General features: G+C 39.6%; 2 protein-coding genes across 5 annotated transcripts; one reads left to right on the top strand and one right to left on the bottom strand.

The window, feature by feature from the left end:
• Window positions 1-522: 522 nt before the first annotated feature.
• terb1 (telomere repeat binding bouquet formation protein 1) lies at window positions 523-13,598 on the bottom strand. Its single transcript, XM_053500646.1, has 21 exons — window positions 13,524-13,598; window positions 13,079-13,126; window positions 11,965-12,075; window positions 11,709-11,840; window positions 11,466-11,594; window positions 11,059-11,119; window positions 10,584-10,681; window positions 9,870-9,998; window positions 9,607-9,759; window positions 8,608-8,739; window positions 8,400-8,525; window positions 8,219-8,322; window positions 7,897-8,112; window positions 7,040-7,338; window positions 6,433-6,497; window positions 6,204-6,299; window positions 3,688-3,963; window positions 3,445-3,486; window positions 2,328-2,395; window positions 1,474-1,631; window positions 523-1,294 (listed from the first exon to the last, which is right to left on the bottom strand). The coding sequence occupies exons 2-21, from the start codon at window positions 13,086-13,088 to the stop codon at window positions 1,222-1,224; spliced, it is 2,478 nt and encodes an 825-aa protein (XP_053356621.1). The 5' UTR covers window positions 13,089-13,126; window positions 13,524-13,598; the 3' UTR covers window positions 523-1,221.
• pdp2 (putative pyruvate dehydrogenase phosphatase isoenzyme 2) lies at window positions 10,636-17,758 on the top strand. 4 transcript variants are annotated; one of them, XM_053500644.1, is made up of 2 exons: window positions 10,636-10,720; window positions 14,728-17,758. In XM_053500644.1, the coding sequence occupies exon 2, from the start codon at window positions 14,764-14,766 to the stop codon at window positions 16,354-16,356; it is 1,593 nt and encodes a 530-aa protein (XP_053356619.1). In that variant the 5' UTR covers window positions 10,636-10,720; window positions 14,728-14,763; the 3' UTR covers window positions 16,357-17,758. The 4 variants fall into 4 exon arrangements, with proteins under 4 accessions (XP_053356619.1, XP_053356617.1, XP_053356620.1 ...); XM_053500642.1 differs by lacking the exon at window positions 10,636-10,720 and adding an exon at window positions 13,708-13,791; XM_053500645.1 differs by lacking the exon at window positions 10,636-10,720 and adding an exon at window positions 14,497-14,517.
• Window positions 17,759-17,809: the final 51 nt, after the last annotated feature.

Genomic DNA, 17,809 nt, shown 5'->3' with positions numbered 1-17,809 from the left:
TTGAACCAACAAAATTGAATTTTTTTCGCTTTGGTTGCCCTGGGTGACATGGATCTGGGGCAAATGTGACTGTGAGCACGGTCAATGAACTTCTATAACTACAGTAGGTCAATGTGTACTGAAAGAAAACACCCGGTAAAAGAACAATAAGTGTAAACATGGAAGAGAGAAAATAGTTAATAAAAATCATGAGATTTTTGATTTAAGAATAAATATATATATTCTGTCTAAGCTAAAGCGTAATAAGCCTAAATAAGCACTGGATGTAAAATGCAAAGTCGACAAAAAAAACAAACAAAAAAAACTGCAACCTCAAGCATGTAATCCGCTTTATATTCCGACCAGCAGCTTCTGTGGAAAAGTTGCAATATTTCATTAAAACTCAACTGTCGTAAATCATCTCAGAGTGTGTTTTTATAAGCTACATTCAACGATCCCCTGACTGAGCTGTTTCAGGAAGTCTGTGGATCAAGTCCAAGGATATCTGGAAAAAATCTGCAGTCTCAGTGCACAGAAATGAAAGAAAAAATTAAAACAGATTCAGACAGAATGTAAAGAGATTTACACGTAGTACACATCAGGAGTCTTGTTTCAGCTTTACAACACACACCTACACTATATGTCCAAATGTATGTGCACCCCTGCACATAACACCCATGTGTGCTTTTTACCCATGTGTACATCTCATTCTAATTCCCCTGTGTTTGCTGTTATAATGCGCTTAGATGTTGGGGCGTGTGTGTGTGGATTTGTGTTTATTCACACACACTTTCCACATACCTATTGTCATATAGTGTGAGTTCTCTTAGTTTTACACAGAGGGAAAGACAATATGTTTATCCAGTGACGAGTGTCAGATATAGAACTAGAACAGAAAGAAAAGCACAAAGCATGCTGGGAAACATGCAGCACCCGAACAGTTTGGTACTTTAATTCTTTCATCGATGTATGATGTATGAACCTCTCGCTGTCTCTCTCTGGCTAACAGCTTTGTTCTGTTTGGATCACAGGAACGGTCCAGCTACACGGTGTCTTACTCCATATTTATATATTTCATTCACTGGATACATCTTTCCTCCACTATAATCAGAAATTTCCAGTGTTTTAGTCAGCACTAATCCTAAATAAACACTTTATAAAGGAACCACCACAGCTTTCTGTATTAAACGCTGATCTGCTGTTTACACATTAACAGCGCAGTGTCTACAGACCACGCTCTCTTTAATCAACTCTTTGTTCAGCACATTCCTGTGTTAGGAGGTCTGGGGCCAGCGCCGAGCCCTGCTGGAACTTTCTGCAAAAAAGGGAAAGTAATTACATGCTTTCGTCCACTTACCACGATTCTAATTCTTTCCTGCTAACCACTGAACCCATCAAGTGAAAAACTACAGTCGGGGTTTAACCTTTGATCACATTATGGTGTACATGATGATGATGATCAGGATATAAAATGTTCTGGTCAGTGGGTCTCACCTGTATTTCTTGGCCAGGTCCACATTGGTGCGTCCCTGCTGAAAGGGATACGCCCACAATATAGTGTTCCAGGAGTGACCAAAACGTTTTACCCCCTCTCTGAGGTACTTCAGCTCATCTCCACTATAGTCTCTCCTGCCTCTTTGTTTGCCTAAGGACTGTAACCAGAGTTAGCTTTACAGAGAAAAACTTTAAATTTTCCTTTAGTACTGAAAATGCATCAGGTCCCTGTCACACTGCAGTAAAAACCATGATGTTCCCATGGCAGTCTAAAAATATCAAAGAACGCAGTGGGTTACAGGGTCAAAATGAAAGAAATGTGCAAAAATCAAGTTTGTACAACTTCCTAGCCGCGTCCCTGTTCTCGATGTGTCTCTAATGATGTCACTAATTTCCTGTCGCGCACATGATCACATGCTCACCAGGTCCACTGAAATCAAACCGAGTTATTATGTCTGATCGGATCGCACCGTATCCTATTACATGACACGCGCTGTGCTTTTCATTACAAAGTGATGTTGTGAATTCGATGAACGTGACAGAGGCGCCCTGACGACCTGCTACACGTGAACCATAAACATGGTAAACAAGCACCAGAAGAACCCCCCCAAAAAAAGATAGAAAAATAAATGAATAAATAAAATACGATGCTTAACAGTTTCTACTGCGTTCCTGCCAATATGTACAAGTTTTTAATGCGTTGATGCATTTAGTTTTTTTTGGGGGGGGAAGATAGCTCAGTGTGATGGAGGGGATTAGAATATTACCAGACTAAACTTTAGCAGTCACTCCACTGTGTGTTCCTATCACATGAACCATATGTGTAAACTTTATTATTAATGAACAGATCTTACTCTCTGCCTTCCATCACTGGCCCCTGGTATTTGGAGATTAGACACAGGTCTGTTCTCCACGTCTGAGCCTGAGCAGGAAAAGGATAAAGATGGTGCAACATAATAAAACAGTCATCATTTTACATAATTTCTGTGGAAACACACATTGTGCACACAAGCTGCCTTTTTTGACCTGTACACATATACACATGTACATAATATGCAGGGAATTTGCACAGTTTATACTAGATAAAGTCAACCTGTTCGGAACATCAGGCCTTTCTGCACCAAGTCCTCATTTTGACTCTCTATGCATTTTCAGGTTTAAGGTTTATATTTATACTTTTGAGGTTGAGACTTTTATTTATACTTTTCCGGACCTGTGCGGCACTAAACATAGTGTAGATATATAATATAATTACTGCTCTGTAAGGTAACAAAAAAATAATTTGCACAATGCACCAGGAGAAACTGGACACAAGGAAAAATGCTCAGGCAAAAACAAGAAGAAAAAAAAGGAAACCCTTTACACAAGAAAAGGTTCATGCAAAAAAAATTTCACTTTCTTAGAACTTTACTGAGCTTTAAGCCTAACAGGTTTCCTATCACAGTTAGTGTTTAAATTTTGAAAACCTCTTAAGTCTTCATCAAACCTAACAGAAGCTCCGTTTGCACTTTACACTTTTAAGTGTAAGCTCAAAGTTTGTGAAAGCTTTTCAGTGTGTTTGATGTCATTGTGCCTGATATCTCTAAGCATTTGACAGTTCGACTAGAAAACCAGACGGACACTGATGTTTGGCTTGATTTTGAGGAGTATCACACGTCACCCAAAGGTGTGGATTAGTTTCCTATAACAAACCAACACTTCCCTCCAGTCTGTTAAATCACTGTGAGAAATAATACTTTTGTTTTGAGTCACCTACAGTAACATTCTATCTAAGTAAGTATCTAACACTATCATTCAAATAGACAGCAGTCAGATATTATAAAATAAAAAATTGCTCTAAAGACCGTATAATACACAGGATAAATTTGATTGATCTACTGAAATCAAACTCACTGTGAACATTACAAACTCAATAAATCTTTGAAATATTCATCAAAAACTGTTTAAAAAAGAAAAACAAAGTTAACTTGCCCTGTGTTTCACCTGAAGTCTTCAGTGGAGTGAGATTTATCCCTACGGAAAAATATATTGAGACAGACCAAAGAAAGTTTCTATCTAAGTAAGAAACTGTGATATTTAATTTATAACTACAATTAATTTTATTTGGCAAAAAAAGTATAAATAATATATACACACACACACACACACATACACACAAAGACACTGTATATAAAAACTACCCAAATGGTTTTTCTCTCTAAACTAGACTCTTACACCTCACAGAGTCTCTGCAGGTCGATCTGTTTGTGTGATGATCTCTTTCTTCTGTTGTGTGTTTAAAGACGGTTTCTGAAGAACACACATCTCTGACTCGACGGTCAGGTGTTTGACCAAGACCGTCTGTGTCTGAGACCCCGCTGATACGCACGATCCTCTTCAGACGATCCTCAGCTTTCTGCAGCACCAGGTGGAACTCGCACTGATTTCTGCAGCTGCGCAGAACCACGCCCACTGTCCTGCTGTTCACCTCATCCACCCCACTCACACACCCTGGCACAAACGAAGACATGCTTAGTCCACATCATCACACACATTATAAACATAAACAAAATGAACATTTCTATAGCATGTTTCCTCAAGGTCTAAATAGTTTCCCAGGACTTTGCAACCTCTAATGACTTCTTGCTGACTGAAACACAAACATGTATAAATGGTGATTTGTTAAGTGGAGTGTACGAGTTTACTCACTATTCTAGACTAATGGGTTGTTAAAAAAAAGGTCATATTATTTTAAACCTTATTCTGCTGAGGGAAAATCAAGTAGAATAATAAACAGAACCAGGATCTAATAAGAGCTCCAATTTTGCAAAGTTCAACTGTGGGAGATTTTTATTTTTCACTTGTTAATGTTACAATAATTAAAAAATATTAAACAAATGCTGTATCTCTAGTCAAAAAGGAGCAAAGAACGACTCAGGACTCTGGATGAAGTATGCAGGATTTATTGAAGCAATAAAACCTAAGTGAGCCGCACTTGCAATGCTTAGGTCGTAAATCCAAGCATTATGAAGAGCAGACTGTCTGACAGTTTCTGTACATGCAGGCTCATTATATACAGTTTTCAAGGGGAGGAATGCACACCTTATCTCCTCCCTTAGTTCTTTTTTCCCTCCTTACCAAATTATTAACCCATTATAAGCAAACTTTTCCCAAGGAATTCTCCTATTATGTTTACATTTTTCTATCATACAGTATTACGTTACGTCATATACCTCGTCATATGACTCCCTCTGTCATCTGTACCAAGTGATTATATTTTTTACCATTATAATTTATTTTTCTTGCAAATTACCTTCCATTATCTTTACACTTCTCTTGTTTAATTTATAAAAAATATTAGGGTGGTGCTTAATTTTACTATACATTTCTGTTTTTTCCTGGTTTATTCTACAGTTCTCAAGAGACAGACCATGGGTAAGAATCTCTTTGGCACCATTTTAATTTCTTGTCTTATTTTCCCAATTTGTTGTATTTCTGTATTTTATTTTAATCTTAAAGATGATTGCACTTGGCCAAGTGCTCATTGCATCCCTCTGGACAGCTCGGATAGCATTGACAGTACAGATTATAATCCAACCGAACCTGCCATTGACCGGGCCTCTGTGGGCCTCATCCAGGCTGAGTGTCAGACTTCTATGTCGTTGATGCAGTTTCTTCATTAGTGAGGGCTTACATACCACAGGAAGGAAAACTCCAATCCTGGCCCTTCAAAGAGAGTTTGTCTGGAGGTAACAGCACTTCTCCTCATGCATTTAGGCCTGTACGGCCTGAGCCTGGCACTCCAGCTCCTTCTGTTCTAAGGCCTGTTTGGCTGATTTTAAAGTGTCCGTAAGTACACAAACTATCAAGAGTGCAACTGTTGGTACCCAAACGGATTTTTCTTCAGCACCTGCATCAATTCTGGACTGCGGCATTTCTGCTTTTGTCCCCCTTACTGATCTTCCTGTGGGTGTTGTTCTGGCTTAGAGAAGGTAGATGTTTAATATCTGATTTCTAAATTTTCCATGTATCTCCTTGTTTGTCATTATGTAGATGCACATGCTATTTTGTGTCGTCTCTACTTCTTATTAAACTCAGTATTTATGATTGATCGTGTGTCTTTTGGTTATTTGCCAATATTCTTACTTAGACGTGTGTGTGCGACTGCAGGTGTGCGTGTAGCACGTGTATCCAACACATATTTCAATCCTTTATTTAGTGCTTGTGTCTCTGCCAAGTCCGGCACCTTGCGCCTTATCTTATGCTCGTGTCTCTGTCGTGTCCGGCACCTGGAGCCTTATTCTGTCTATTTATCATACACATGACAGCTAATTATAAAATAAGTACATTTCATGTCTGGGTCACTCCAGGGTTTTATTCCATGTACTTTGGGTACACACTGTATACTGTATCACTACCCATCCCCTTACTGTTTAAATTTTATGACCTGTCTCATCGTCTGCTTTTCTTGTCTCACCTCTAAGTGAACCCATTATGTTTTATGACCTATCATACTCTCTACCTACTTCTATATTATTTCATTAGGATTAATATTATGTTGATTAATATCCTATTGTTACACTGCTTCACACACAAGTATATTTTGCTAAAATATGCTTACACAAAAATTAAATTAAAATAAAATGAGAGTGTAACTGGAGCTAGGCTGAGTGTTACAGACCTCAGGAATTTTTTTTATCTACTTTCTAATTTTCCATTTCAGTTTTTTTTCTGATCAGGTTCCTACACACCTGCACAACGCAGCCTGTTGGGCTTAGAGGCAGCTGGAGTGAAGAGAATCCTCTCAATCTCACTATCCAAGAGCTCAGAGCACACAGACAGATCATCTGAGAGGAACAAACAACACAAAACATCAGTCTACTGGCTCAGAGAAACACTGCTCTTCATTTTATAGTTTTATAGATGATTTCTCAGACTGTGAAAGAGTTGATTTGAGGTTTTGAACAGACTAATGCATACCCTCATAGTCAAATGGGGTCTTCTGATGTCTCTTCATGGGAGCAGGATGTTTAAAAATATCTGAGCTGAAACCCAATAAAAACAGAACAAAAACTTATTAGTGCAGTGACTAAGGGAGTGAGGGGGAATGTGGGAAACAAACACACAGTGGCTCTTAAATTATTCAAGTTTGATTTATGCAGATTTATGTGTAAGATTATAAACAACACAGATTGCTGTATCACAAATAAGACTTGCGCATTTTGTGTTGCTTTTATGCATTAATGAACGTGATTCTGTGCTGTATTTTTGGTTTCCTTATCTCAAGTGGAGATTAGGATCATGAAGTATGACATGGAATGCACCGAAAGGGGACTGGGTTATGATGCAATGCACAGGGAGGGGTCTGGGTAATGATGCAGTGCACAAGGAGGGGTCTGGGTAATGATGCAATGCACAGGGAGGGGTCTGGGTAATGATGCAATGCACCGGGAGGGGTCTGGGTAATGATGCAATGCACCGAGAGGGGTTTAGGTATGGAATGACCAGGTTTAAAAACTTTTCCTAAATTATAAGCCAGTCTAGAATTTTGTAAGCAAACCAATAAGGAAAGTTCACTAAGTCCTACCTATGTGCATCTCCAGTCCCTGTGGGTGGATTGATAGGTGTTGCACTGTCATGGTTTTCATTTCCCTGGTCATCTGCTGTCATGTCTCCTCTGACGTTTCTGTCATCTGTTTCACCTCTCGCGATTTTTTCCATCCCTCTGTTTTTCATCTCACTCTCAAATCTCAGTGGAAGTCCACTCTGTTCTGCTATACTCCTCCCTCTCACATTCTCAGCCAGCTGCAGCTCCTCCGAATTTCCTTTTTGGAAAGGATTCATAGACTTATCAAAGCCTTTAAAAATCTGTTTCCGAACATGGAGCTGCAAAAACAAAATAACTTTTTATAACTTTAATAACATACAAAACTTATAATAACGTTTAAAACAACAATTAGAATCTCTTGAATGAGCTAATGCTTTTTTTAATCACATAAAAAAGGGGTTTAACTGTAATTTAGTGTTAAATAATATTTATCTAAACAATAAGCTGAAAAGAAAAAAATCTGATGTATTGTTACTAGAGTGTTACTGGCAGACTATTAGCACACCTACACATAGTGGAAAATATAGCGGTATATTTATTTTTACTATAATAATAATAATAATAATTTATATCAAGCTGCTTTGTGACCTCATTTGTTAAAAGTGCTACACAAATAAAAATTTAATTATTTACATTAGTAATAAGTAATTATTATGTATCATAATGTTATTAAGTATTGAAATATTAAATGTATTCAAACAGTATCAGTTTAATCTAATCCAATGGGCCTTAATGTATGACAAATTGAGATTTTGGACAGATCCTTGGCCACTCTGTTTTTACTGAGATTTAAACTCTACACAGCAGGTTCAAGCTTAATTGTAACAGATACACACCACTGGCGCAGGACTTCTCATTCCCTGCACTGTGACTGGCTGAGCTGCAGATTGTACTGGTGGTGTGAATTTATGTGGAATATCCTCTCTCCCAGATTCCTTCTCATAGACTCTTTTTCGACCTCTGGCCTTTTGCATTAGCGAGTCTTCCCACAATTCCTTTCTGCTCTCAGTGGGCCGAGCTGGAGAATTTTCTACAAACCCTCCCCAGTCCTCCTGAGAAACTCACACATAGCCACAAAATAACTTTCTCCAAGTACATCATCAAGTTTTGTCAATATCGTTTGATCTCACACACATACACACACACACACACACACACCAGCTGTCGTTTTTCTAGCTGCCGAATTCTCTGCTGGATTTCCCAGGCTGACTGACGATGCCTCTGTAGATCAGACTCCACACTCTGACCCACTACAGATCCAGCTGCAGAGAGCAAATAATGATTTAAAGAACAATCACAAAGGTACAGCTGATATCTCTTGAACAGGAAAACAACTCACTGAGCTGTTTACATGTCTGCAGTACAAAGGTAGCTGCTTTTCGGACTTCCTCATCTTTGGCTTCAGTCAGGAGAGAGATCATCAGAGGCAGTCCTCCACCCTGCACCAACTGCGACTGATGCTTCACTACACAGAGACAAGACGATAAAAATCATTTAGTTTCTTCAGCATCCTCACAGATCACAGTAGACGTCAGGTAGACACTCACCACATGCATCAGTGCAGTGCCCGAGCGTCAGCACCACGGCCAGCTGATCTCGTGGAGTGAGGTTTGGATTGGACAGCAACAGCAGCAGGTCTGGAACCAATGTGAGCTCAGACAGATTGGGCGTTAAAGCCTCTGAAAAAGCACAAAAATCAAACACATTGTATACTTAAAATTAAACTCCAGGACTTGAGATCACCTGTATCTGTAATTTATAAATTAAAAACATTATGCAGGTACACTAGAACGGTGCAGGTGTGAGGATGAGAGACATGATTTAACCTCTAATGTGAACATCTAGCAAACACTGACACACTGTACAGAAATTTTATTTTAGCAAAATTGCAGGGAGGAATGCAATAAAATAGAAAATAACTTTCGCCAACAAGATAAAATATTTATTTCACACAAATTCTTCTCTTTAAATCATCACATTATATATTTAAAAGGATTAATTCAGTTATATTACGTGTACAATGCTTCAGGAGAAAAACAGTGAAACGCAACTGGAGGAAACCACTATCTACCCTCTTACACATACATAAATTTAGAAATTTCTTTAGATTCTGGAATCTCCTTTGGGTAAAAAAGTATCTATCAGTCTATCTTTCTACGTATATGAACTCACAGACGCTAATGATAAGGTTTTGTCGCTCTTACTGACAGGGGGGATAGCGAGAGAATGAGACAGAGAGAGAGAGAGAGAGAGAGAGAGAGAGGGAGAGAAAGAGAGAGTGTGTATACCCTATCCACCCAGTAAATGCCTCTTATTTCATTCTCTTCATTTTCTGCCACTGATGGGTGTGGCATTGTTGGGATTCAAGCTCCGCATTATAGACCTGATGTATGACTCTGAAGTAAAACCGGAATTATTATTTATAAAATACTCCTGTGTTTCACATCAATCTTTATTTATAGTTTACAAACTGCATCTGTAAGTGGACGAAATTTGGTTAAAAGTATGTGCGTGTGAGTGTGTGTGTGTTTGTACGTGTGTGTTACCGTTGTCACTGATGCAGGCAGCCAGTGTACTGGTGATCATGGCAGCGAGCTTACATCCTGAAGGATTCTCTCTGCACTGAGTAACCACACTAGACAAAGTGTCGGAGATTATAAACAGTCCTCCAATTGATGCAAAATACTCCTGCACACATGCTGGAGGATTCATTCACACACACACACACACACACACACAAGGTACATGACCTCTATAAAGAATACCTACACAGGATTAAGTCATGGTCTACTGCTCATTCTTTACTCACGGTTATTAGCCACAGTCATGCTAATGAAGGAGCAGACGGGTTGAACCAGCTCCGCCCTTAACACGGATACCTGCTGGAGCCACACTTTGACTAGAGGCAACACACGCATGCAGACACACTGGTTCTCCTCTGCAAGAAAAATAGACACAGGAAACTCTTGTACTCTGTTCATCCGGGGGAATCTAAATGATTCGGTGATGGGTTTCACCATGTTTTCATGTCAATACCCGAGAATTCCAGGTGTTAGTCTATAATTCTGTAGACCGGCAGGTTCAACAGAGGAAACCCATCTGGGTTTCCTTAGTCAGATTTAACATGAGTAACGCGCGAACAAGCTCAGTGTACGTTTTAAGATTACATTAGAAACAGTTTTTATCCCGAGGAGCCTCTGAATCTTTAACTTTAGCTAATGAATTTATCATTAGTACTCCTTGTCAATTGCAGTTTACCTTGTAAATCAATAGATGGCTAACGTAACATTACAGTTAAAACTGCCTACAGGTGATTCATAGAGTCTCAAACGCATCAGCGAGTACATCAAGTACTCAAATGTTTTTCTTATTACTCTGGCTCTTATTAGCTGTGATTGATACAAACCCCGCCTCCAAAGCTGACCTGTTTTGCTGCATTGATTCAGTTTCACCTAATAGTTTAATGGAACACTATGTGTATGTGTATATATGTGTGTGTGTGTGTGTACACAAGTGTGTGTACCATTTTGAGGATTGTTGACACAGCCACAGAGAGCACTGGACACTGACGTCCACAGCTGCAGCAGCTCATAACTTCCTTCAGCCGCTGGATACGTACTCCTGACAACACAGCGCGAGACAGAACACACTGATCACTACGTGAGTATGTCTACATGTCATGCATATAACTAATCGGTTTACAGACTTAATTCATAGAGGAATTTACATCAAAACATCTGTTCTTTAGGCTCTCATACATCCAATAGCAAAATACAGATAATTAACCGTAGGACTAATATAACACATGTAATTACTTTATTCAGCATTAAATTCAATGTTATTTATCTGTAGGTGGACAATTTTAAAAATCATGAGAAATTTGATTGGCCATCTATTTTAAGTCAAGGCCTCAACTGAATTTTGTTCATGTTTACATTTGAATCAAGAATATATATATACAGTATAAAAACAGTGGCTTCACTTTAAACTGTGTGCACCTGAATAAGTTGAGCAGGATATCGATACACCTGGAGGTCTTAGCCAGGCTCTGTCCTATTTCTAAAATTGAGAACATACATACATATTATGAATAAAAGTTATGCATAAAGTAACGAAGACAGAATATAAGCACCAATCAGAAAAAAATATATAATATAGAGTTTATTCTGAGATCATTAATTATTAGTTATTATTTAATCATACTGTCTGACTAAAACACAACTGGCCGATGAAATGTCTCGTCAAGAGTTTGTTAAAAGATATCATGAAAATGGAGTTGAATTAAACCTCCGTGATGTCCAGTTTCACCTAATAGTTTCCATGAAACTATTAGATGAAACTGTTCTTGAACCTAAAAGTGAGTGCCTTTATATCATCTGTGGTCTTCCATGTTACTGTAGCTTACTGTTGTTGGAAACTAATACAGAAATCATGTACACGGCCACTCTCTTCATCGTGAGAGACACTTCCTGTTCCATGCAGTCTGCCAAGCCACAGAACATGTCCTCGCTGCACAGGATCTGCTTACTGCTCTCTAAAACATCAAATACCTAGCTTAGGGTTATTGAGGTACACTCAGGGTCTTCAGGTCACTTTAACATATTATAATGTTTTAGTAACACACACACACACACACACACACACACACCGTTGAGTTCAGCCAGAGAGCTGAGTGTGAATAAAGCTGTCTCTTTAACCTCAGAGTACTCGCTGGATCTGGACAGGTCATAGATGAACCTCACACCTCCAATCTCTCTGAGGAACTCCACGTTTTGATTTGCTGAACACAGAGGAACAAAACACTGACCATGTGTTTATAGGGTTGTACAGTATATGTGTGAGAGAGAGAGAGAGAGAGAGAGAGAGAGAGAGAGAGAGAGAGAGAGAAAGAGTGAATTTCAGACCATTCTGTTGGCAGATTGAGACAATGGTGAGTAGAGCTTGTTTCTGAGATGCTGGACATTTCATCTGGTACTTCAGACACTCAAGTAATAAGCGAAGATCAGTCCTGATAGCTGTAAAAGGTTATACAAGATCATTAACCTAAATATGATGTACTATAAAGAAAAAGAAATAAATAATGCAAAAAAAGCTTTTCCAACTGTAGCTTGTAAGTGCACTGATCTTGTCCATGATAATGCAGTCATGTTATTTTAAAGAAGTAAATAAACAAAATAAGACGGACCACTGGAGGGTTAGACAGACAGACAAAAAAAAAGAAAAAAAAAAAGTGGGCATCTCTTGCAGATTTAATAAAATAATCTGGATTAGTGATAACTGGTGTTTTATCGTTTCTTCCTACTTTGCCAGAATTTTCCACGTGTATAAAACATGTATAGTTATATTAATCTGTGCTACTTTCGCATTATCTCCTACCTCTAGTTTTAAATAGTCTGAGTGCAGAAAAATATATACAGTAGTTCAGTTAAATCAGAGGTAACACCTTCTGACATACGGGTAGCACTTTATAATTTGCTTTTATGATTGTCAGAATATAATCCCTATCGCTTTAACATGTGTATTTAACATTAACCATCAATCTGACTGTTATAAAACGTGCAATAAAACACAAAAACGATTTAAAAAAACAGTACAATTTTAAACAATACTAAACATGAACCCACTAGTCACAGGGAGGAGTACTAGCACGGCTTATGGCCGGGGTGTTAAAGCAACGAAACGGTACGTTTTTTTGCGCATGCGTAGTAAGCGTGCGTAGAACGAATTTATAGAAACCGCTCTTTTTTAGTGAGTCATTTCATTTAGTTCGGCTCACCAACATGAGTCAAATCTTTTGGCTCCCGATAATTATTTCTAAAGTTTGAGACATTTTAAATTGTGATAAACATATGCCTGGTACTAAAAGGACTAAGTAAGATTTATAAACTTGTCTACAACCCAAACTAATCTACATTTTAATGAACAAAAATATTAGGGGAAAATAATGCATATATGCGAGTCGATTCAAGGAATCGATTCGTTGACGAGTTCTGTATTCCTCTTACATTAAGAACTTACCGTTTAACATTGTGGACGCTGCTGGTTTATCTTTCGATAATCATGTGCCTTAAAAAAAGAAAGTATAAAAGAAATCATTAGGGTCTGTAATTTATACAAAGCTTTAAACGGAATCTGACAGCTAACTCTGCTAATTTTAATTTGGGCCTATATGTCTTTGCTTTCTGATTACTTGAACTTATAAAACATTTTTAGATAGAATTCAGTGTAAATAAGATACAAGTTATAGCAAACTCTTTAAAAAGTTATTGGTTAATTAATATTACAACACAGCCTTTTGATTACAAATCTAAGCATAGACCTCAGCAGATAAACAGCAAGACTTAAAATAATTATTAATATAAATAAATACACAATCAATCAAACTAATGATAATGATTATATAAGCTCTATCTCATTTGATACCGCGCGTGACGAAAGCTCGAGTCGTGAGTAATAAATTTACCTCAGGTTTTCACTGCGTCATCGCGTCAGACGCCAAGAAACTTCCAGAACAACAGAAACATGACTTATATTCAATATGCTGTGGTAAAAAAAATATATATTTATACGCTTGAAATAGTTTAGGTTTATTACCAGCGGCAAAAAGATTTTCACTCCATTACCCACAATGCTCCTGTAACAGTGTTGTGGAACTACGCATGCGCATCAAATCCGCCCCTACGGAAAGCTACTTAGAAACCGGTTCGCTAACTCTTCTCTCATTCTGACAGGTAGCTCAATATCTTATTTCAGTACGGTGTGTTGGGTTTGTTTTAAAAATTAAAAGCTGTTTTCAAACGATTTAAGCGACAACGATATAGGGAATGTTTCACATTGGCGGAATGTTTGAGAAGTGTAGTTTCTGTGCTAGCTTGTTTGGGTAATGGTTAGCCTGGGGTAATATGGGCAGCGTGTTAAAGGGTTGAAGCTGGTTTTTAATATTATTAATGTTCTTATGTAGGGTTTATACTTATAAAATTCATTTACATCGCAATTCTGTGAATTAAATAATCAGTAGTGAAATAAAGAAATCTTGGCGCTGATCCAGTCGAATAGTGCACATCAGGGTTACATCTTTAAAAATCCTGTATAATATTACGTTTTCTCACTGTAGAGAGCTAAACTAATGACCAGAGGTGTGTTAGAACGTAGCAAGGCTTCTTTCTTATATGGCCCAATTAAAGGAGAGGCCTTGTCCATTTCTATGAGTTAAACAGAACGGAAGTACATATATGGGCATGAAGGAGGTCGCCGCACGTGCGCACACGGTGCAGGTGTTTATTTCAGCAGAGTGTTTAAAGAGCAGGGGTAATCAGTCCTGATCCAGAAAGGGCCTGTGTGTGTGTGTGTGTGTGTAGGCTTTCATTCCAACCAAGCAGAAACCACACCAGGTTCCACCTGCTCAATTGGTCGTACTTGGCTTTGATAAGACTCTCGGGTGTGACATCCAATTGGCTGTAATTAAACCACACACACACACACACACACACCAGCCTTTTCTTGTCTATATTCGTGATTCAGGGAAAATTAATGTTGATCATCTTTTCTTTTCTTTTTTTTTAAACAGGTCATGGTGCGTTATTTAATAATACGTAAAATACTCATGTGGTATTGTACGGTCATGTTGTTATTTCATTAATGATTTACCTTTTGCTTTTTTTTTTCAGATGTAGGCACGTTGGACTTCATCTATATTGGCAGTGATGTCATCAAACATGTGCACGCGACTTTTGTTCCAGCTCGGCCAATCGAGTCAGGCCGTTTTCTCTCGTCCGGTGCGCTGTTCCAGCATGCGGCTCGCCCAGGCCCGTTTCTGCTCATCTTGGGGAAGGAGGCCCGACAGAGACTCAGATCAGGACAGAGAGCAAGGACTCCCTTCCGTGGGGCGTTCACTGGACTTTCAGCTGAGCCGGCTGCAGGTCGATACCATGCTGCGTGCTAACGAGCAGTCTGTGCGAGTTCCTGAGTTTGACAGACGTGGAGGTGTTAGTCCTGTGCTGAAGTTCGAGAGCAATCAGCTTGCTGCTAATTCTCCTCTAGAGGACAGACGCAGCAGCGCCTCCTGCTTGCAAACACGGGGGATGCTGTTTGGAGTGTTTGATGGTCATGGTGGTCACACGTGCGCTCAGGTCGTCAGTGAGCGTCTGCCTTATTATGTTGCCGTGGCGATGATGTCAGAGTCCAGCCTGGAGGATCTGGAGGCTTCGATGGAGACGTTCCGGCCAGTACCGCCGATTCTGCAGTGGTACAAAAATCTCAATGACCACAACTACCACGAGTCCGCCGCTCTGTACATCGAACACTTGCGCGTCTTCTGGCAGGAGCTGCTCGCCAGCGAAGAGCACGGAGACGGAATGAAGCCCAGCGACGCACTCAGCTACGCCTTCCAGCGTCTGGATGCAGATCTTTCGCTGGAGGCACAGGTCCCGTTGGCGAGCGATCTGATGCGGAACACGGCAGTCCAGGCAGCATTCGCAGGGTGCACAGCTTGTCTCGCTCACGTCGGATCCGAAGGCATTCACGTAGCAAATGCTGGAGACTGTCGCGCCGTGCTCGGGGTCCAGGAACCTGATGGGAGCTGGAGCGCGCTGCCTCTTTCTCATGATCACAACACGACCAACCCGGCCGAAGTGGAGCGCGTACGGTCTCGGCACCCATATGGTGAGCGGCAGACGGTCATCGTGGATGACAGGCTGCTTGGCGTGTTGATGCCGCTGCGAGCCTTCGGAGACGTTCGGTTTAAGTGGAGCCGCGAGCTGCAGCAGAGTGTGTTAGAGAATGGAGGCTGTGACTCAGAGACTCTGAACGTTTATCAGTACGCACCACCAAATTACCTCACACCACCATACCTCGAGGCCACGCCTGAGGTCACGTATCACCGTCTGCGCCCACAGGATCGCTTCCTGATCCTGGCGTCTGACGGTCTGTGGGACGAAATGGACAACGACGATGCGGTCCGGCTGGTGGCGGAGCATCTAACTGGCGTTCACCTGGAGGCTCCGGTCTCGGCCAGCCAGCGCCAGCTCAGTCTGGGACAGATGCACCAGCTTCTGCTACAGCGCCAGGCACGTGCCACGCCTGCTCTCGACTTAAACGCGGCCACGCACCTGATTCGCCATGCTCTCGGGACGAATGAGTACGGAGAGTTGGACCAGGAGAGACTAGCAGCCCTGTTGGCGCTTCCAGATGACCTGGCGCGCATGTACCGTGATGACATCACTGTCACCGTGATTTATTTCAACTCCAGTCTCAATAAAATGACACAGAATAATCTACGACAATTCTCTGTAAAATAAACAAACCTGTAAACAATTCTGTATAACAAACACTGAGACGTGCGTCCTCATTTTGTGTCAATATAATGTGTTAAAAGGTAAAAGAATGAAGGAATAATTGCAAAATCTGTAAGAGTTAAGATTCACAGCCTTGATGCTTGCCTTTTATTAAATTTTATAATATTATAGCAATGAAGTAACGCACACACTCTTAACCTCAAATAAACCCCGTGCTCTGGTGAGTCAGCTTCATCACGTCATCACTTCCAGCACGATTTGCATGTGCCGTTAGCTTACTCGCTGTCGTTTACAAGCTTTTCATCTTACTTTTTTTTTATTAATTCATTTCTGATTTAATCTCAGGTACGGGGAAACTGGGATGAACGATTCCTTAAATCTCATATCTTGAGAACATGTATAATTGATAATCATCGTATGCGTGACCCACACTCTAGTGTAGGTTTATTTAATCTGTTTTACTTTTATTCTCAAAACCAGGTTATCCGATGTTTCACAGTTCTATTAAATCCAGAAATGTTCTTTCATACATTTCTGTCCTGTGAAATTGTAAAAGTTTTTCATTTTAGACTAATGAAGTTTCTTCTGTTTAAACTGTGCTGCTTGTTGCGTTGTTGTGTTGCTGCTCCTGTGCCAGTGCCCTATAACGCCGCTGTGACCTTATAGAGAAATGTTTACGTTCACTGTATGTTTCTGTATTCTCTGTGTTTAATTGCTCAGTTATATTTGGTTTAACTGTAAAAGCTGTCACTGTGTCATCTTTCATAATTCTGTTTTGTGTTTATGACTGCACTTACTTTTTAGGAGGTTAATTAATGGTAATGAAGGACATGAAGGTGCCATTTCAAATATTGCTGTCTAAGTGTGTGTATTTATATTGCAACGTGCCTTTTTATTAATTCACCACGCAAAGCTACCTTACTATGAACGAGAAATGTTTGTCCTACAGCTCATTTGCATTAAACCTGAAACTGTGAGGTATAATAGATAACCTGTCTGCTTGTGTGTGTGTGTCTCAGTGGCCTTTTTAATTTTACTATGTACACCCACAATGCTTATACACTGAGGTGATGAAAAGCACCATGCAAATAATATCTGCTAGTACTGCTAGTTTGATAAATGTAATAGAAGGTGCCAATACTTCATGCAGAATACTTCATACAGAATATGGGTTACTGTAAAAGCATGTATGCGTACAAAATAGCCTGTCTGATTGTCATGATTGTTTCGAATTTGTTAGTTTAATTACTAGAACATTATTATGAATGTATGTTATGAATGCCGATATAAAAGCTTCACCTACTTCTTGCACTATAAAAGTACTAATTATCACAGCAAACGCTTCACGTTGGTTTTATTAATGTTTCTGGTTGGTTCGATTTGTTTAATAAATTTATAGCTGTCAGATCCTTGTCAATTCTTTTCGTTCACATTTTACAAAGAAGAGAGTTTATTT

The sequence above is a fragment of the Clarias gariepinus genome, chromosome 7 (assembly GCF_024256425.1).
Source record: "Clarias gariepinus isolate MV-2021 ecotype Netherlands chromosome 7, CGAR_prim_01v2, whole genome shotgun sequence".
NCBI lineage: Eukaryota > Metazoa > Chordata > Actinopteri > Siluriformes > Clariidae > Clarias > Clarias gariepinus.
This window is presented reverse-complemented; position numbering and strand designations above follow the sequence as displayed.

Coding starts and splice junctions, on each gene's coding strand:
- pdp2 (XM_053500644.1), top strand. CDS start 14,764: ATGTCATCAAACATGTGCACGCGACTTTTGTTCCAGCTCGGCCAATCG.
- terb1 (XM_053500646.1), bottom strand. Junction 11,595..11,708: donor CTCTCTGGCTGAACTCAACG/GTGTGTGTGTGT, acceptor TTGATGTTTTAG/AGAGCAGTAAGCAGATCCTG. Junction 6,300..6,432: donor GACCCCATTTGACTATGAGG/GTATGCATTAGT, acceptor TGTTCCTCTCAG/ATGATCTGTCTGTGTGCTCT.